This window comes from Saccoglossus kowalevskii, chromosome 3, assembly GCF_978046115.1.
Source record: "Saccoglossus kowalevskii chromosome 3, keSacKowa6.1, whole genome shotgun sequence".
Lineage (NCBI taxonomy): Eukaryota > Metazoa > Hemichordata > Enteropneusta > Harrimaniidae > Saccoglossus > Saccoglossus kowalevskii.
In genome coordinates this window covers 10,987,440-11,009,551 of record NC_140643.1, presented here as the reverse complement: position 1 = coordinate 11,009,551, position 22,112 = coordinate 10,987,440, and the positions used below count along the sequence as shown (strand labels likewise).

The window sequence follows — 22,112 nt, the reverse complement described above, 5'->3', positions numbered from 1 at the left end:
GCCTCTTAATGTTGTTTTAGTGGAGCCTAATGTGATTGGATAATTGACATTTTAGATAACATGAAGTACTAGTCTATATGCTTAAAGGTGTAACGTACAATCATAATTAAGACATGAGTGATTACTGCCAAAGTTTTGTATAGATCCAAGCTAAGGATTGATGCAGTATGTAACGTTATTTCATATTCCAGGGTGCAGCGATGATAATGATGATGCAATGGTTTCTGGGTAAAGATGTTTTTCATGATGGTATTGTTAATTATTTAAATGATAAGTTATACAGCAATGCAGTGACAGATGACCTATGGCGCCATTTAACAACGGTAATACCAATATACTTATATACTACTATCAGCCAAATATATACTGTAAACATGTCTTTTTTGCGAGCATGTCTTTTTAGCGAATTTAACGAGAGAACTAATTCGCTAATTTAAGATGTCGCTAATGACTTTATTATAAATTCAAAATGGCGGCCAAACAACGTCTTTTTCTCCACACACACACACACTTTGTTAACAACACAGAAAATGTAATAATAAACTGGAGTTCTTCCTTATTCAACTTGACAGTTTTTCTTTGTTTTATATATATGGAGGTAATAACTGCGCGTTTGTTTTGGCAGGTGACAGATAAGTATTGTGAAAACAGGAAATCAACAAAGACAAAAGAAATTCGCTAAATCAACATTTCGCTATTACGTCATTTTATCGCAATTCGCTAAAATAGTATGTCGCTTTTTCAACATGTTTTACAGTAGTGTTGATAGTGTGTGCTGTAATATAAGCCTATACTCATATATTTTGAGAAAAGTTGGTTATTATTGTCATGACCATGTTTATTATGTATAATCACAGTCCCTCAACACCCGGTTAGGAAGTGCTATTGTTCTTTGGTGTGAATCGCCCGAGTTCCATGTACAGTGCCTGTTTGGCTTTTGGGGAGAGAGTGGTGACATCATAGCATTATCTTCGAGCTCGTTTGAAGCACATCCGTTCAGTGTACGTCTACAAATATTGCATGTTTTTGAGCAAAGTCAATAAATTTTATTTAAAGTTACAAATCTCTGTGTGATCATATCCGTTTTGGCAAAAGTCACACAGAGTTTAAAATCAATATTCATTATAAATAACGAAAAAAAAAGAGATTTCAAACTGTAGCTACCATGTTCATTCATTATTACTGTATGCGTTACGGCAATAGTACCACGAAAGTTTCAACCCTGGTGAATCGCGTTACCACCCCCAAAACAATCACAGTCGTTATCAATTTGTGATTTGATACTTTAATTTTCAGACAATATTTTTTACTTTGTGCATAAGTGCTTGGAAGATGCTCATTTCAGTCATTCATTTCCCATTTGATTTTGCCGTGGTTTTGTGTATGATCAATGTTTGGTGTAACTAACAGAAAATGTTATTCCGTGAGAAATAGGAACTACCAAAACTTAAAAGATGGAATTTAAATTATAGCTTTTAGATAACCAAACCATTTATGTTGTTATATGACCCATTCTAATCATATTTAATAACAGTGTGTCATGTTACTCGATAGATATATGTGCTCGACAGAATTTTTGTTTTCAAGATGGCAATACCTACTATTGTCGCCATTATGCTTAGAGTATCCGATTATATCAACCTTTGTATATTTTGGCTTAAACTATCATATAGTTAGTACAATTTGGATGTTAGATATCCTAAAAAATGGCAAATATTATTTCCATTGTTGTTCTCTTTATTATTTCATTCGTTTTTTTCCAGTTAAAAATTCAGTCTTGTTTGTGTGTCAACTTGAAGCCATACATGACATCGGTGGTGGTAACGATGCACATATCCTGCATCTAAATACTGGGGTCCTTATTCCATCATGTCATTCCAATCAATATCTTTGTCAACGAAATCTTCGTGTTTTTTCCGCATTTCGTTAGAATAAAATGCCCAGAAGTCAGAAAGTTGAAACTTTCACAGCAGTGAAACATAAAAATAAAGTTGTGCACGCCTGCGCAGAAATGAATTACGAGGTATTCTGGGTGAAAATTATGTCATACTATATGCTAATTTTATGTTAATGTAGACAGTGTGGGGATTACCGGAAATCTAATTTACGAACACTAATACTCATTGTGACAATAGAACTCTGAGCGTTTCCTAACCGGGTGTGGAGGGACTGTGGTATAGTCAAGGAGGTATGCATGGTAACATGAAACAGGATTCTTTTGTGTGTTACAATTGGATTTTTACTGCTCTTAATTTTTTTATAACAATTTTATAGAACAGTGTTAAAGAAAAAGGCATTTGTTTTCACTGTTGTATTGTTTCTCTTGTCACACATTTGGCATAATTTAAACTGCCTTCACTTCAATTAACGGTAGATATGCACAGGAGAATTTCAATAATCTGCCTCAAGAGGGTGTTGCTCATTTTCTACTAATTCCTAGCATGGAATGGGTTTCATATGTCAGCTCATTAAAATGATGTATGAATTTATTGGATACATGAACTGAGTTGAAAATTTATTGATGCAAGAGAATTACAATAAACATTATTGCTATTTGTAGACCATGCATACACCCATTATGAACTATTATTTTCATAAATTAAGTGTGAGTGATTTCTAGTGCTCTGCATGTTGGCTGTCACATTTTTTAATATGTTTGTGCTTCTCAAATTATAATAATTATTATAATTTATAATAATGCAGCAATAACCTTAATCTTTCACAACAGTATCCACTGAATTCATGCAGTTACAATGATACAACTGTGGTAATGTGCTTTATTTGCAGGCTGATCGTGGTCATGGAAACAATGATGTGAAGGAGATTATGGATCCATGGCTCTTACAAGTGGGTTACCCTATTGTTACTGTAAAACGATCTGATAATACTGTAGAAGCTCAACAGAAAAGATTTTTACTAGATCCACACGATGAACCGGGACAATACCATGACCTTGGGTACGTCAAATAATGCAAATCATATTCATTTTATTATGACGTTATCATGAGAATATTCACAAAAGCAATGTGGTGAACATAATGACCAAGAGATGATGCTGTCCTGTACTACTTAAGTCTATGTTTTGTGGTTTCTCATAATATGAGATTATTACGAGGATACCCCAAAGTATGCACAAAGACAGTACAGTGGGAGTATAGACCGACGCACAGCGGATGTCGATGTGATGGTGTACTGTCTGAGTGCATATTTTGAGGTATCCTCGTAATAACCTTAAGGTAGAGATGCAGTTTATTTGGCTTGCTTTTTAATTGAGTAATTAGACAATGAAGATGGTATTATATATCCAACATGTTATATATTTTCTGAAAGCTTATTATACAAACTTTGTAAAACTTGTCTTTATTTTAAATATCCAGAATGCGTTTTTGATTTTGGGTCAAAAATATGCTTTTTTGGACAAAAGTGGTTTAAAAAAAAATTAGCTTAAAAACTTCAAGTCCGTTTGTGGGTAAAATTACATCACTGGATACCTTGGTATACTACTAATTCAAATGCGTCCACTCATCTCTCTAACGGCTTTCAAAGTCGCACAGCATGACCTCAAAGTTCACTCTTTTCTATTTTTGCATAATTCATATATCCATGTTAATTGCGGACTTGTTATTTTTGTTCCACTCGCCGTAATAAACTGTCCGGACGCATTTTGAAGGGGGAACACCTTGTCAATAATGTGTGAAATTTTCGAGGCAATTGGCCAAAGCGTCTATCAGCTATTTTAAATTAAAACCCGAGAATTCACCAAAAATAGAAGACGAGAAAAAGGCTAATTTTCATATTTGCGCGTTAAACCGGGAATTACTGCTTTGTCATACTTTGTCATACTTTCTAGACTATTGAAATTGAAAGTTAATGTATAGACATAGACATTTTATGTAAAATCGTTGGACCAGAACAACTGCTCTTGAATATATAAATCAGAAACACGTCATTCATACCAGTGTTTTGGTGGGGTCGGTAAAAACACGTGTCAATGCCCAGTAAACATTACGTCATCTCATGAATTATTAAACAGGGGGCGGTCCTAGGAAGGTGACCTTTTATCACGATCAAAACATCATGGCTTCTCTTCGATGTATTTTCAATAAAAAATCTACGAGTATTTCAGAGCCTGTGGTTTACCATGAAGAGTACAAAGTGGGATATTAAATTATTTATCCTCGATGATTTTTATGTAGTATTGAGAACCAACTCCAGGAAGCGAACGCACAATAATGAATAATCGCGTAATCCTAGAATCGAAACGCGAGGCACAGAAGTTTTGTTCAGCGTTTCCAATCCCATTTTTCCCACTGCAACATATTTGTTAAAAGAAATATTTGAATTCTGTTTGTTTTTTAAGAAGGCAATTTTTTTTATTTTTTCCATTTTGGTAACGCCTTATTCAGGGATTTTCTAAGACAGTCGCATACAATCAGCGCACGGATGTACGTACAAAACATGCTTTTGTACTACCGGCGACGGTCGCCTGCAAGAAGAGGGCTCCAGCTCCTAACGTAAAAGTTTTAAAATTTCGACCAGTTTTAAATAATTTGTGTTGGAAATTTGACATGTTTTAAGAGTGCAAAATTAAGGTGCATTTTCGAGCGGTCGAATTTTTCTGAATAGAAATCAGCAAATGAAAAAAATAGGAGTGCTAAACAGTGTGTTCGTTAGTTTAAACATGGAACTATAAACCCCAGGAAGAACAACGAAACTAGGAGGATTAAAAAAACCTTTGTCTTAGTTTATCTTACAGTGCTTTCGCTTTTGTTTCCACAACATTAGTCATACTCCATGTTAGTTGCCGCCGATACGCCCGTTTCAACTGCTTTGCTGGAAACGGAAAACTTGAAAAAAAATTTTCATATCTGCGCAGTAAAATATTTCGTTCACTACGCATGCGCAAACAAGTCGGTCTGCAGGGTGACCTTCAGTGTACCGGAAATCATGCAACGGGTCAGAGTTTTAGCGAGTTTTCATAATTTTTAATGTCGTTTTTAGATTACTACTTGTTTTTTTCAACCCTCGAAAAAATAAGGTTGCGAAAGTTTGCGAAACATGGGGTTTGGTGAGCTGTTTGTTGTTGAGATATCCCGACTAATTCCGTGTTTCCCTTCGATCGCCAGAAGTGGCAATGTGTTTTTTTTTTCCCGTTAAATGTCGATCATTTATCAGTGTTTTTGTCTTGGCGCCATTGTTTTTTTATGCTATAACCGGAACAACTCGGTCACGTGATCTCCCGGAGTCGTCCGATTGACTCCGAAAATGACCGATAGTCGGAGATAAACGTTCATTTGCGTAAATCGGCTTATTTTTTAATGCGACAAAATAAACAGTCAAAATAAACATTCGACATCGCGGCAACTATCATAGTTCAAAGGAAACGAAGTGGTTGTTCTTCCTGGGGTTTATAGTTCCATGGTTTAAAAAAAAATGGAATGTCCGTCAAATTGACGTAAACTTCCCCATTTTTCACGGAAAAAGCAAAGGTCGTGGCCGAGTTGCAGGCTAAAAAACTCAAAAATCAAAACAAAATCATCAATCAGTAAGTATTATGACAAGGAAAACAAAACATCAGACGCGGAGAAGCGGTCAGCGCGTCAAAAGAGTTGTTAATGTATCAAGTTACCTCTCTCTGTGATTTATTTTTCATTGAAATTATTTGCTTGTTTTCAATTAATTTTAGCGTACCTCTGCAATTTAATTTAGCATTGTCAGTTGTTTGCTTCATTGAATTAAACGGAGTTCGTCCGGTTGCAAACAAAGCTGTCTCGCACCACCTAGCAAAACTTGCGAATGATCGGAAAGTTTGTATCTTCCCGACCCAGTGCAATATATCCGGTTAGAATCAAAGCTCACGTGTCCCTTATTTTAGGGACCAGATTCTGCCGTAAATTCGGGATGGGATTTAGAAAAAAATAAAATAGGACTTTTAAGGTGTATTTTGGCGTCATTTTCGGACATTTCAATCATTCCTGATGCCTAAAATAGAGTCTAAGTTTTACCGTAGTCATGATTGATGCCTATTCAAGAGTATGATGTTTATTGTGACTAGCGTGAATGGGTAAGCTTCGTTTCGACAATGAGCTGTTATCACTGTAAACAATGTTAAATTATTCTTCACATGCTCAGTTTATTTTTTGAGAACAATTATTTAAAAATAAAATCTCTCAGTCAATCAGAAACTCGGATTCACGCCTTCAGGGAAAGTCACGTTTGGACGCTCACATCGATTTTGTTTTTCGTTCGGCGGGCTGATGCCTTCAGTGTAGCTTTTGCCTCTTCCGACATAGAAATCATCTGAATCTTCTTTCTACCTCTCTTTCTTTTCACACCACGCATAATGTAATGATAAAAATTAGGAAAAAACGCTGAGGAAATATAATGTTTGGTTTGCTAGCGAGCGATAACTGATTTGAGAATAATTGCACATGCGCGTGAATTGAATGAACTATGACCCGTACAATCTCGATTTGCATATTGTCAATCAAAGGTCCTGTTATTTGATTACTCATGCAAATTAGGCAATTTGACATAAACATTGCCACGTGTGAGTGTTTTTTATTTTTAATCAGAAAATAACCAGCAATTTTAACGGTGTTCTAATAAGAATTCATTGGTCAAATTTTCACAGAATGTTCTTTAGATAAAAATCTATATAAAAAACGAAAAAAAATATTTTTGATTGAAATTCACAAATAAACTGCATCTCTACCTTAATATACATCTTTTCCTTCCAAAGATAAATCATGGAAATCCAAAATGTTTAAAGCAGAATCAACAAACTTTTTTGTATGGAGTCCAGTCAAACCCTGGTGGCAGCCATGTCTGTTTTTATTGTTTGAGGACACTTACGTGCATAATCATTCCATATTTGGAATTCGCATTTCCTAATATGGTAGGATGAAAATACCCTGTAAAATAATGCAAAATTACGGCACACTGTAACTTATGGCGTTATGGTGACAGATGTATAATAATAATTTTTATCACTTCCTGTTCTAACAATATCTGAAAGGTATAATGTATTTTCTACTCTGTGTGCTACTCTGTCTGTCCATATCTATCTATAATTCACACATGCTTGGGCCCATCAAGCTCCATCTCACACGTACATCAGACATTATATCAGAAACATGCACATACTGTACATTAAATTTTTTTCTTGATCCAATTAATGATGGCTGAATCATCAAAATCGAATTATATGTGTGTGAACAGATTTGGTTGAAACATGTACATTGAACACAATGGGACCTTGATGCACATCATGTTATGTTTCAGTTCATGTTTTAATTGGCCAACTGGCGGCCATTTTATTTCAAAGAATGTAGTTCCAGATCCATATATCTGACGTGCCTGGAGGAATCAAGTTCAAACTTCACACATGCAATATATCTGAAATAAACGCATGTTTCATGATTACTATGGTAATGTGTTCCATTTGCAGCCTTTTTAAGGCCCAAAATGTTTTAAAATCATACATTTTCACCATTCCGGAACAAGATCTCAATCATGCATGGACAGATTGTGTTCAAACATAGTACATATGTTAAATAGAATGAGCCCTTAATGCACTCCACTTTATTTTTCAGATAGGGTTCAGAATGGCTGTTTTGTGTTAAAGAATGATCCATATATTCAAAATATCAAGTCCAAACTTCATACATACAATGTACATCAGACATTGTATCAGGCACATGCACTTACATTTTTGTCACCATCAAACCCAAAATGGCTGACTGGTGGCCATCTTGCAGTTCCACAGAGCCATATCTCGTACATCCCTAGACCTATCACACATATATCATATATCAAAAAAAAAACAAAAAAAAACATTTTACTCTGCAACTGTGTGCATTCAGGGATTGCATTCTATTTCTGTCTTGCATTATAGCACTTCTACATCCAATGTTAACAAAGGAACAGTCAATTTTAAACATTCCTATTAGTGTAGATATCTTTTGGGAAATGTGACATCAAGCATAGAGTAATAGTGACTATGGTAGAAGTTATAATTGATGAGTTCCCGAAAGCTGTACAGTATTGTACATTTCTTTGCAGACCCTGGTCAATCCCTGTGTCCTACATTCACTCAAATAAGTTGAATGAACCTGAACTTGTATGGATTAAAGGGGAATCAGGTGAGTTAAATAAAACGATACCCTCGTTTGTAAGCCAAAATAATGCACAATGCATAAAACTAATGCATGTATCATAGCATTTTACAATTTGAGTTACACCAAGTGCCATTGTCACTTCTAGCATACTGTAATGCTATTTCTCTCGTATTGATATGGTTTTCCATTTTATAAATAATTATGATGTCCATCATTTTAGTTTTACTTTCCCCAGCTGAAACATAAAACAAATTTCTAAAAAGATTCTGGTTTAGTATCAATATTTGTAATTCATGATCTGGGGCCTAATTTGAAAAATCACAACCCAGTATTCGACAATGCATTGTGCTGTGTTTAATAATAGCTTGCATAAATTATCCTTGAGTTTCGTCCAATCACAGTAATGTATTCATAGTGATTAGACATTGGTATAGTAGAATAGGTAATAATAGATGCAACAAATAAAATTGAGAACACCGTTAGTCTTCTCGAGAAATGAATGTTATTTGCAAAACACATATTTTTCATTTTCCTTGTGTATATTTCATTACATAACTGATTTAGTATTGATTCTTTACTTCACAGCAAGATTTGACCTGACTGGAGCTCGTGAATCTGATTGGTTCTTGGTCAACATCAATCAAATGGGTTACTACCGAGTAAATTACGATAATGATAATTGGAGTAAATTAATTAATCAGTTAAAAACGAAACACAGTGTCATATCGATTCGTAATCGAGCTGCCTTAGTGGATGATGTTTTCAATATTGCACAGTCTTTAGATGTTGGTGCTAATGTGTCATTAGACATGATGGAGTATCTGATAAAGGAGGTAGATTATGCGCCGTGGAAGGCAGTTGAGAACGCACTACTCTATTCTGATCGGATGCTGAAGAGAACAGCTGTTTATGGTGACTTTAGGGTATGCGTTTATGTATATATACCAGTATTCTCCATATGAGTGACAAGATAGGAATGATAGGGAGTGTCACTGCTTGAATGAATATGGGAATGTTTTTATTTCAATGGTACATGAATATTCATTAAAAATTGAGTAGTTCCTTTGAAATTTGAATTTATCAAAGCAACCAACAAAATCTAAATACAGATCCAGCAGAATTAAACTTAATGTGAAACTTCTGTTGGCCATGAATACACAGACACTGACAGCCTATAGGTGTGACATTAACAATGAGGGAAAAATAAAAGCCATTCTGAAACACCATTCATACTAGATAGATAGGTGAAACGAGCTTTCTATGAACACTAGACAATTTTGTGCGAATGGCTAATTTAATTCCCATTATTGAAAGGATATGATGAAATGTCAATATTTTTGGTCAAGTGTCCCGTTATATAGACTTTGCTAATATCAGTTACATGTATAACAGATACATAATCAAAAAATATAACAAAACATGAATACATTTGTAAATTGTATATAAGCTTAGTGTGACTATCAATCACTATTCTATGTTGCAATGAAAAAGTTTGTATACATTGAATAAAATAAACATTTACACCGATGCATATTCAAATTTATCATCTTTATTAAAGGATGATGGCACCTTGCATGTACAACATTTGTGTTGATAAACATTGATTTTCCCATAATCCAATGCGCTCTTCTAATGGAAATTACGTATGAGTTTTGATCTGTGCACAACTTGCACTAATTACCAACAGTGACTCCTACCTAATTAAAGCTTGGTAAGGCCACACTGATTTAATTTTATGGATGACATCCTCTGGAGACCCCAAAACTAATGCGAGAGGGCGAAAAAAAAAAAATCTTGCCAAAAAAAAAAAATGCTGCTAAAACCACAGGACTACGGAGCTGGTATTACGAATTGAACCACAGAACACAGTGTATCAAAAAAACAAAAAAAAACAAGTCTTTATTTGTAGGAGACACTGTATTACTGTAACAGGTATAACCATTTCAGACAAGCTCTAGTACATAGTACATGTAGTCATGATGAAGTATCTTCAGTCAGAAACACTGCATTCAAGGTACAGCATGAACACCATTTTCAGTACAAGTCAAGGCGGAATGTACATATCACTACTTTATGACAATAACTATTAACAAAACATTGCAATGATACAGAAATGTCCTTGTTTGCTCCTCTCTACACACCTGGGGTTAGCTTTAACTGTGTTGTCAGGTGAAATGAAGCCTACATGTTAACCCTGCAAGTATGTCTAGTGTCTCATGTCTAGGGATCTCAACCTCAAGCATCAAAAAAAAAAAAAGATCTCTTGCACTCATCTACACCCCACACATCGATCTCTTCAACAATAGGTCTTTTCTTCTTTCTCAGCTATCACATCCCTCGGCCACGATACACCTCCACTCCTATCCAATTTCTCTCATCGTTGCATCGCGGGACAGCCACCTCTGGACAATATGTCCTTATAGCTGTGTAAACGTTACATCTCCCTGGGTGACGTCAATTGCGTACCAGTCTACAACAATCCCTCTGTTTTCCCTCTGAACTTTTATGCTCACGTATTTTGGTGGCTTGGTCGCCATGTTGGAATTCCCGGCAACACTATACGCATGTACAGAAGATCATTTACGACATAACTGATACGTTTTGAGGTAGTCCAAAACGAGTTTTACGAAAAGCCGGCGTTTTGCAACAATATGAGTTGGCAAGTTCCAGACTGAAAACCAATCTGTGGAGACTCGTCGTAGGAGATTTTTTTTTTTTTTTTTTTTTTTTTTTTTTTTGAGAACAGGCGAAAACTAATGCGCGCGTGGATGTCATCCATAAAATTAAGTCGGTGTGGCCTAAACTCTAAGTTTGTACTTGTTGATCTGCACAACACTCAAAGTCATCATCATTTTTTATACGAGACCCACATCATGTGTGCATGGCGCTACGACTACCGCCCTTTAAGCAAATTAATTCAAACTTATAGTAAACAACATTATTCAACTGTTGGATATGACACAATTAGTCGCAGGACTTGTGCACTGTTAAAATATTTGTTAAGACAAAAATGTACTTTTTTGGGGGCTGTACAGGCAACAACTTTGGTATTGTAAACTATACTACCAACATGCCTGGAATGATTTCACAATTAAGCAATTATTTCTATATGTTTCTATTGTATAAATTGAATCTTTTTTATTGTTTGTAGAAATATGTGAAAACACAGATAAATCCAATGTATAACAGACTAGGATGGAACCTGACAACCCAAGACCATATAGAATTGGATATGACACAATTAGTCGCAGGACTTGTGCACTGTTAAAATATTTGTTAAGACAAAAATGTACTTTTTTGGGGGCTGTACAGGCAACAACTTTGGTATTGTAAACTATACTACCAACATGCCTGGAATGATTTCACAATTAAGCAATTATTTCTATATGTTTCTATTGTATAAATTGAATCTTTTTTATTGTTTGTAGAAATATGTGAAAACACAGATAAATCCAATGTATAACAGACTAGGATGGAACCTGACAACCCAAGACCATATAGAATTGTAAGTAACCCTTTGGTTTCTTTTTTCCAAGGTTGTAACTTTCACCACCTTGCTTAGTAAATCCCAGGTGTGAGTCATTGTATGTGACAAGCTCTCATTGGACTAGGGAATTCTACCGTATTGACTGACAGATTATAATTGCTCCCACACTTGCACTTGCTTTATTTCTAAAAATCCAACAAGGAGATCATTGCCAACTTTGATTAAGAATTACAAAACAATCAAAGGTATAATTATGATCTCCAAATCGATTAAGTATCTTTAGCTGTGAAATGCATGTGTTGAAAAGTTGGGCTGTCTCCAAATAAGGATATTTATTTCTAGTGAAATTTTTACAGCGTGATTATCTGTTTTTTCAGAACAATACATCTTGAAAGGTTCCAGTCAATTTCACTGAATTTTGCTCATTGAGTTTGTTACATTTGTATGCCATTTACTAAATTGTCCATTAATCAGTTGTTTTTCACTCATGTAAAACATCTTGGGAGTTGCATGAAAGACACTGTAAGCTGTCCAACACAATATTTGAATAAATTATAAACAATACCCTAGACAACTGGTTGTATAGATTCGCTGTGTCATGGATTGTGTTATCTCACTACCTTTGGTTCATGGATAATACTCAACCATAAGTGTTTTTCCATTAATGTCAACATCAAATACTATTGTTGATTTACACATATACATTTACCATAATCATTATATGCCAGTGTGTATATCTTCCTTCACAGCCACAATGTTGCATTGTCCATCAGACTTGCCTGTTACTATGGCAACAGAGAATGTATTGTTGAAGCCCAAAAGAAGTTCTCTAATTGGAAGCTTAATCCTGATATGAATAGGTAAACATCTGAAGGGAGAGTTTACTCCTGATCTGGTGTAGATGTAGTGTTAACAAATGTTGTAACCATGACACCTATAGGAATGAATGGGGAAATGTTATTTCTTATTACATAAAACTACTGGTGACAAACTAACAGTTCCCTCACATATTACCGGTATAGTAATGTATGAACATTTTGTCATCATTCACAAAAAGTATATTATGTATTTTTTCATAATTTTTAATGAAGACCTGTAGCTAATGAAAAATCAAATTTGTTTAGGTCAACATTATCAAATGAATTATAAAAAAAATATTAAAACTGTCCAAAACTTGAAATCAAATTTGATGAAAATGTCAAAGTGGCTATTAAGATAATTACTTACCTTATGATATATTTACCTTATGATACTTTGTTCTGATTAACATAATGAGCACTTTCATACACAGTTTAACTTTCTTTGTAACTAGTATGGTATTTCATTTCAGGATCACAGAAGATGTTCGGGCCACAGTTCTCTGCATTGGTTTGATGTACGGTGATGAAGAAGACTGGCAATCTGTCTTCTCATTTTTGCAAAAAACAAACGATGACCGATTATCAGCTGACCTTAAGCAGGGTTTAGCTTGCAGTCGGTTGCCATGGGTTTTGCAGAATTATATGGAAGAGTATCTTGATAGGAAAGAAATCGTTAATGTCGTGAGTAAAATAAGAGATACATCGACTGTAGGATTCCTCTTAGCATGGGATTTCATGGTTCAACACTTTGATAAACTGAAAGAAATGTAAGTATATGAAGTTAATAATAATAGTAATATATGAAGTTAACCTTTAAAATTATAGGTTGAGTTGGTTCACAAGATCTGTTCTAAGTAAAAATGTTGTTATTATTATATAAAACGTGTTACCCCCCCCCCCCTCCAATTCCTCTCTGAGTAATAGTTGTTATTATGTGTTTTTATTGTGCAGAGATTATTACCATGAGTTCACTAGAACTCTGTAGTGTTGAGTGGTAGCAGTGTGCAACGTTGAAGTGCATTGGCTACTTTCGGCATTATGTTCAACAATTCTTGAAAAAAAATCACTGAATATTCGTTTCATAGGAAACAATGATAAATGCTCTAAAACAGACAAAATTTTCGCTCTATTTTGTACATTGATTTTTTTTTTCCAAACCAAGTACTAACCCCATATTTTTTTACAATTTTTGTCATCCTCGTGACACAAAATATCATTTATGTTAAAATAAAGAAAATGACAATATTTTTATTTTTGTATATTATTCATATTGCTATTAATTTATAAAATAAATTGTATTTGCAAGGATGCAATAAAGATATTATTATTAGTTAATATTTGAGAGAAAATTACTTTTCTCTAGACAGTGCTCATTGTTATAGCAATTGTTGGAAATTGATTTATATTTAATTTTTTGTACATTATTTGCAGCCATGGTGATAAGATTTATGACCTAGTATGGGGATTTTCAGATACTATGAACACACTGGCAGATAAAGACAAGGTTTGTACTTATATACAGATCATATACAAAGTCAGACCTAAGTTTTTATGGAAAAGACACTGCTTGGTACTATCACTTGATGTACATGATATATGGGTAAAACTACAAGAATATTCAATATTAAAACAAATGTCTGAAAAGTGGTTTACCCTGGACCCACACACTGAGAATCCTGCCTCCCATAATTATATATACTCTCCATGAAATATAACTGGGTATGAGGTAAAATGTCCAGGTCTCTTAACGTTTGTTCACACTTTTAACAAAATTATAGCTCCATGATGTACCCAATTGTGTCTTGGGGGTCAAATTGATGTCATGTGAATCATCTCATTACTGCATGAATTATGATTCTTGATTGGCCAAGAGATTTGAACAATGAAAAAAATTATTATTTTAATAAATTATATTAGTACCGTCACCAATGATTAACAAATTATTGTATTTTTCTTTCAGTATGATGATTTTGGTAGGAAGTACAACACAATGCCGAATGATAATGCTATTGGTTTTTACAAGGGTCTAAGGAAGATCAACACAAATATTGAATGGATGGATAAAAATTATGACGATATTGTCAATTTTCTCAACAATAAATTAATTTAATTTGGGTTGGTAGATATTATCAGCGTACATGGTTAGGGCTTGCTAATATTTACACTTTTTATGGCTTTGTGATATAGTATACTGTAAAATACTTTATTTCCAGTTGGAATTTATTGTCGCTATATACCTTTTTTTCTATATTTCACATTCAACTCATCAAAAATCAGTGAAAATAATTTCCATACATAACACGTAAAAAGCCCTTTCATCAAAAATTTATTCCAGCTTTAATAAAGTATTTTACAGTTATGAATTTAATTCTCACTGCTGGAAATATTCATGATTTTTGTGAAGACAAAATTGATTTTCTCTGATTTGCAAAACTCGCAAAAATGTGTATTGAAATTTAAGTGGTTTACAGTATGCATACATAAAATAATGAGAATATTTTGTTATGGCTTAAAACTGTTTAATAATTTTGCATCTTTTAAACAAAATTGTGATGTTGCTATACTATGCCAAAAACTGCCAATTTAATAACAAAATAAATATTTTAGATTATCGGTATGCTGATGATGCAATAATAGAAGTGCTTGTAATATAATTAAGAAGTGCGTACCAAAAATTAACATATATTTTGCATATCTCTGAATGTTTACATTATTGAACCTGACTTTATAGATACATTGTATTAAGACACTGATTTTTACATTATTGTGATGTACTTGACTGCGTGTATGATGTATTTAACTGTATGCATGAGCAAAGTTATGGTGTTGGGGTACATTTATTGATGAACATTACAATCATAATGAAAGCAGCACTACTTGTGTTGAATAGTTTGCATTTTAGATTGCAGTTCAATTAGCAAGTATTGTTCTTTACAAATTTCATATTTTGAAAAATGGCAGCCATTTTGAATATCACCATAGCTTTGAAGACTGCCGAAATTGTGACACTTTTTGATGAAAATTAGTGACCTCTGATATTTTTTTTTTTGTATTTCAAAATAGATTGTTTTATATGCACTCAAATTTGAATACTCGCACAATCAAGGATAGTAATTGTTATCATTTTTAGACATTTTTACTTCCTGGACTGTTTATTTATAATACATCAAGAAAGAACAATTTAGGATTTCAAAATGATACCGTCAACATACCGGTACTTTTCATCAAAATTATATTGCCTACAATATTGTGATAGTGGCACATATCTCAATTGATAGTACATAGTAATGTTAAACAATGATAAACAAAAACAGACTTGGCTAGTTTTATTTGTACGTATATTTTTTAATATCAGTTAACGAATCGGAGATACCTGATTTAGTATAAATGTATCTTTTGCTTACAGTACTATTTTATTACCGCATTTGTCTATATTGAAGAATTATTTTGCAATAGTAGGAATAGTGTATTTAGTGTGAATGGTGATTTAATAAATTATTAATCAAAATTATTTTGTAATCGTCATAGTTAATCTTCAATCTTAAATAAAAGACACATTTTTCTGTGGGTATTTCACATCTGCTAACAACACAGTGAGATTGGTGAAAGATCTTTCAATGCATCCAAGTTTGCTGATAGTCGATAGAAGGGAATTTTTTTCTGAGGTCTATTGGTACACCCAAAAGCCACAATATCATTTGTTCAAGCTTACATTACACCCTAAACGATATGCGGTAAAAGTATAACTTTGGCTTCGGAAGTGGTCTATCGAGTGGGGCATGTGTTCCAAATTCCATGTTTCTATCCCAAATAAAGGGTGCTATTAAATTGGCACTATTGGTATGTCGCATACGACTTATTTACCACTTCCGTGTCACTGAGAATGTTCTAGAACTGTACTGTGTCTGGGTGGAATATTCTATATTTTTTTAGAAAATGGTTGAATAGGTAATAGAACACTGTAGGTGGCAATAGAAGGTAATGGAACATTCTAGAAATTTGTAGTAAGTTCCAGACTCATTATGTATGCTGATGTAATGGTCTATTTATAGACAGTGGGGGTATATATAGGGGAGTTGTTCAGCACCGAGTTCAGATCGGAGATCTCGTTGAATTGTATTGGAGTTTAAGTATCTAGTCATTGGAGTAGTGGAGTTTTACCGCGTTATTGTACTTGATGTTTGCAGAGTATAATAATACCAGTACTAGTTGAAACCTCATCTGTACGTGTCTTCATTTTCAGGTTAGTTCTTCTGCCGATTTCTCGCAACCAACAATGTGATTTTTATGTTGGATTTCGAGAAACATAACATGGATCGTTATGGCATTCATACGCACAACATTTCGCCATGTTTCAACTTTTAAGTAGTCAGTTAACAAGGTTTTTCATAGTAGCATTTCTATGGGTTTGACGTACGAGCATGAATGGGTTCAATTGTCAGTGTTCACTGATGACATCATTTGACTGGCCCTATAGAGGCCAAATGACGCCAGGAAAAGCGGTCGTTTGTCGTCTGCGTCACAGCCCGTCTTATACCCGATATTTAGGGCATTTCGCAGTACATACAAGTTGTTTTTATCGACAGAATTCATTCATAGATCTCAAATTTCATGTACAGAGTGTCAAAAGCCACCCCTCTGCTCCCCTTTAAGAAACTAGTTTTTCGGGTTCCCACAAATCTGGGAGAAAATGCCACACTTTTACACCTATACGAACCGATTGGGCAACATTGGAAGATCCTCTGCATACGAACACTAAGAACATCTAGCACTTTCCTGGGTATTTGAAACTGAATTCGTCATCGAACCCAGAAGCCAATCAGCGACGGCCTTACAGTTAATAAATATCGTCATCTTAATCGCATTTATTGTATTATCACTTGTACGTCAGCTGACGATGGTTACATATCACTATGTTGAGGATCGTTGAGGTTGAGTAAAATATCAGCCCTATGTTTGTGAGATTGTACAAGATTATTCAAATGAGATCTTGGACGTGAATTAAAGTAGTCATGTGGTATTTATATAAAATCATTGGATTAGATTTGGGGGTCATGTGGCCCTAAGGAAGTCTTGCTTTCTTATTACATAGCTATGTTGTTTATTGTATAGAACCATGGCGTGGACTTATGACATAACATTTAGTGTATTTTTACTAGTTCTAAAGTTCTCGATCATTCTGTGGCGCATATTAAAATCCATGGTTCTCGGCTGAATGGACGAGATGACGTCATAACACATGATGACCCCCTTCATGTAGAGTTGTCGGCTTTCAAAGAAACGTTTGACGTCACTGTCGGGCCAAGTGGAGGTAAGAGCCAAGAATTACTTTTTTACGTGCTACATTCACCCCGAAACTATGTATCTTTATAAACGACGGTTTATTTTTTTCTATTTCGGATATGTTGTATACACTGCTGTTTAAAATTCCCCGTGTGGCCAATATTCCGCAGTGAGCCAATTTTAACATTCTTCTTCGCCACTCCCATTTGGATTTGGGTCTTGTGCGACAGACTTGTGGCGTATATTTTGTTGCCGGTAACTCGCCATTTAAGATGCAATGATGTATCGACTTGGCGAGGGTTCATGACCACAGTATACAACATGTACTTGGCTTCGTGTTAATACATGCATACAACCAATTGTGCATGTGTACATCATCTAAACACTTAAATACTCGAGTAGATTTATTTCTGGTCCGTGTCTGTTCAAAAGTTTGCATTTCAAGACTCCATTCAATCGATAACCAAAACAACTAGAAGTGTTAGGCACATTTTATATGTGGCTTTAGTCACACTAACTACACGATTTGACTATAATTAATATATATTTGATGTGACTAGATTGCCAAAAAGCTTATTCGCAAATGGTCACAGAGATCCCGCAAGGCGAATGAAAATCGCGAGACGTGTTTTGTCAAACAGCGTACATAGTTTCAAAGAGGTGGGTGAGGGGGGGGTTGTCATCTGATGGGAAACTAGATGTTCGCATATTCCCACAAACGTACATTTCAGTATACTATAAAATCAGCAATAATACATGTGTATTAACTAACTTACTAGTTAATGATATTACAATTCAAAATGACTTGTAATGCAAGAGCTTAAAATAAAAGATTTTATAGTTTTTACAATTTACGTTTCATGCATTATAGTATAGGATGTTTTGTCCGCTCTTTGCGAAGCGTATTCTAAAGCGTCCCTGTTTTAGTACAGGTATTATTGCGCTGGCAATTTCACAGAGAAATCTTTCGCTGGTACATATTGTTTTACACACAGCTTGCATCAATCTGGATTTGATTCAGTTTGAAATGTCATTCTTTTATCTGTACAGTGACACTGAACAAATGTATCTGAAAGTAAAAACGGAAAGTCGCCGATTCAGTTAACAATATCATTGTCGGGGCCGGTGAGAAAAATCGACAAGGATTTGTAACTAAAAGACAGCGAGATGCTGCGCACGATATTTTGCTTACTAATTATCCTCCGAAGTATTATTCGACAATATTTATATTTCATGATTTCATGAAACATTGTGTGGACGTAGAATACATAGAAACATCATATACTGTATTCAGAAGTTGCTCTTGATAGTACTAGTCGAGTGTGCCGAATTACGGTCTCGCCTCTGTCTGTCTGTCTGTACTCAACGACGATACTTTCTTTACCAACTTAAAGATGATCACCTATTTTGGCACCTACCGAAAGCTCGTATAAACGCGGCTGAAGTACACGACTTTTGCATTACGTTATGCCTTTGGCATACTAGTAGTGTTAGTACGGGCTAAAATTTTAAAATAATTTCGTATGTTTGCATATCGGATAGACCCGACTGCGTTCACGCACAGGAGTAGCAATGGTTAGCACGGGCTAAAGATCGTTCAATTATGTTAAGAATATACACAAATCAGTCATTTCAACTTCGATTGCAGAACAGTAACGCTGAAGATGTACATACTTGTTATATGGTTATAAAACAATACCAAAGCAAGCTCTAGTGCAGATTGCAGAATAACAGAAAAAAGCAGAAAGTCTCATCGCCAGTATACATTGTGTTCTTGAGAACAATATCCGTATATACACAGGGAGCCCAGGAACTATGATCAACTGTACGCACTCCCTATGAGCGGGGGGGGGGGGGGGGGTATCGGCTAGTATCTAGTGTAAGAAATAGACAAGGGATGAAGGCTCCAGTCAGCTCACATTTTTTAAACTCGAAAAAATAGACGAAAAAAATGAAAAATAAAATCTAAAAAAAATACCAGGTTGAAGAATATTAGTTGCTCCTTTGAATTTCGCCAAAGCCTTACCTACATTTTACCCATATCTGCAGAAAAAATCAAGAAAACTACACAAATTGGCTCCATTTAGGAATTCCTAACGGTTAGTCCGACCGCACGACACCGTTGGAGGCGTGGCCTGTTCAGCATTTGTCAACAACCAATCACAAGACTGGTTACGAACCAGTTGAGCAAGACTAACCGAGTCGTGACCTCGATGTGGTTCGTAACCATCTTGTGATTGGTTGTTGACAAATGCTGAACAGGCCACGCCTCCAACGGTGTCGTGCGGTCGGACTAACCGTTAGGAATTCCTAAATGGAGTAAATTTGTGTAGTTTTCTTGATTTATTCTGCAGATATCGGTAAAATGTAGGTAGGGCTTTGGCGAAATTTGAAGAAGCAACTAATATTCTTCAACCTGGTATTTTTTTTATATTTTAGTTTTCATTCTTTTCGTCTGTTTTTTCGAGTTTAAAAAATGTGAGCTGGCTGGAGCCTTCATCCCTTGTCTATTTCTTACACTAGATACCAGCCGATACCCCCCCCCCCTGCCCCCGCTCATAGAGTACTGCGTATTACAGTTGATTATAGTTCCTGGGCTCCCTGTGGTATATATGCTCGCGTTGATTTTCATGTCGGTAATTGCATGCCGAAATGAATAATTATGAATATAATAGTACATCTTCTAAATGAATATTGAATACAATGGCGTTTTGTGCATTTAGCCCGGGCTGAGGAACTGGGACGGGTCTTCAAAAGGGTCCGATTGAATCTGTATTTAGCGTTACTTAGCCCGTGCACATTACCCTTAGCACATGCGCGTTTTCTTAGCATGGGCTAAGGTATTTGACCTTTTAGCCCGTGCTAATGAACTGAACGCTACTATAAACACTAATTGAACACTAATCGGATCATGTCGGAACACAGATGGACATACCCCGTCCCAAATACTACGGCTACATAGGGGAACAGTTGACGCAGTGACGATAGAAACGTTTACCAACGTGCCTTGAGATGACAAATCTCGCTTTTCAGTAGTTGTAATTTTCAAAATTATAACCAATGAGCACAGGATTTTCGAATGCCCTAAAGCCAGTTCGATTCCCAAATTACCGACAAATGGTAATTTACGCGTATGGTATTAGCAACGGGCGAGGGTAGGAGAGAAATATAAAGTCAAAATAACCAAAACGTGCAACACAGAAAGACTTCAGCGGCATATTTATAAAAAAAAAAAAAAATTGCCAAAATGAACTGAAAAAGATGTGGTACATGTGTTTCGCCGATTAAATGACCGTTGCAGTTTTTAAACGATTTAGTTAGATGATGGCACTTTTATAAGATGACTTTTTTAGGCTGGGCGGGATACTGAGACTCTGACATCAGGTAACGCAATATGCGCAAAAACACAAACGATAAATCCCAAGCGCTATCAATTCAACACTAACATACGATGGCCGATACGGTTCATCACTATTCAAAATTCTGATTTCAAAACTCATCATTCAAAATTCAGAATTCATTATTCAGAATTCAAACATTTTGTAATTATCCGTAAAAGGGCGCTTCACTAGCACACATGTGACTGATAGCGTTGCATTCTCGCAGTGAAAGCCCGGAGTGAAAGCTTGACAGATCTACTAAAGGAGGAGTGCCACGCTAAAATATAACGTGAATTTAACAAAATTGGTAAGTAACTATAAGGTTTTCTTGTTCTACACTTGTGTATTCTTTTGATTTTCGGTATAAATCATGTTGAGACAGTCGTCTGCTTGTGTACCATAAGCAACATTTTGTGAGAGTCAATCAGATTGCAGTAAAATGCTATCTGACAAAGTCGGATATTCTAAATAAGTGTGTGTTAGGTTTTTGAGTGTGGGACGGGCCGGGGGGACGGAGGTGTAAGGTTTCGGCAGTGAGGTGAATTGCTGAAACCATAAGCTGTGAGTGGTAAAGTTGCCAACTCTAACGGATTAGGCGTGAAACTGGTAAATCAAAATACCTCAAACTTAAACCCTTAAATTCAACAAAAGTTTTTATTATGATATATAGCGCTACACACTACTTTATCTTGGTCCTAATCAGTAACATTGAAACAGTCCTCAAATTGAAACATTTTCTTCGCCTGCCTACACAATGATTTTTAGGCATTTGACTTTCATGGTATGTTTTGGGTTTCACAGATATTTGTTTTTAGAAAACTTGGTAACTATGGGGTGATCATAACTACAGTACACATATAGCATAACAGGTGGCTTCAATATCGCGTCATTGTTGCATACTTGTAGCTTTATTGTGGCATCAAATTCATTGCTCTACAAAGTACGCAATACTAGCGACAGGTTATGCTATATGTGTACTGTA

The 22,112-nt window shown here is 35.2% G+C and overlaps 1 protein-coding gene across 2 annotated transcripts in view; it reads left to right on the top strand.

Moving 5' to 3' along the window:
- Positions 1-15,975, top strand: part of LOC100372391 (aminopeptidase N-like) — a 30,656-nt gene extending 14,681 nt beyond the window's left edge. For both annotated transcript variants that reach the window (XM_006822119.3, XM_085496761.1), the window contains exons 7-15: positions 192-323; positions 2,788-2,957; positions 8,065-8,144; positions 8,706-9,043; positions 11,549-11,625; positions 12,357-12,467; positions 12,938-13,234; positions 13,899-13,971; positions 14,428-15,975. In XM_006822119.3, coding sequence (XP_006822182.1) covers positions 192-323; positions 2,788-2,957; positions 8,065-8,144; positions 8,706-9,043; positions 11,549-11,625; positions 12,357-12,467; positions 12,938-13,234; positions 13,899-13,971; positions 14,428-14,577 — 1,428 coding nt within the window. In that variant the 3' untranslated portion in view covers positions 14,578-15,975. The remainder of the gene's footprint in view (positions 1-191; positions 324-2,787; positions 2,958-8,064; positions 8,145-8,705; positions 9,044-11,548; positions 11,626-12,356; positions 12,468-12,937; positions 13,235-13,898; positions 13,972-14,427) is intronic.
- The last annotated feature ends 6,137 nt before the right edge of the window (positions 15,976-22,112 follow it).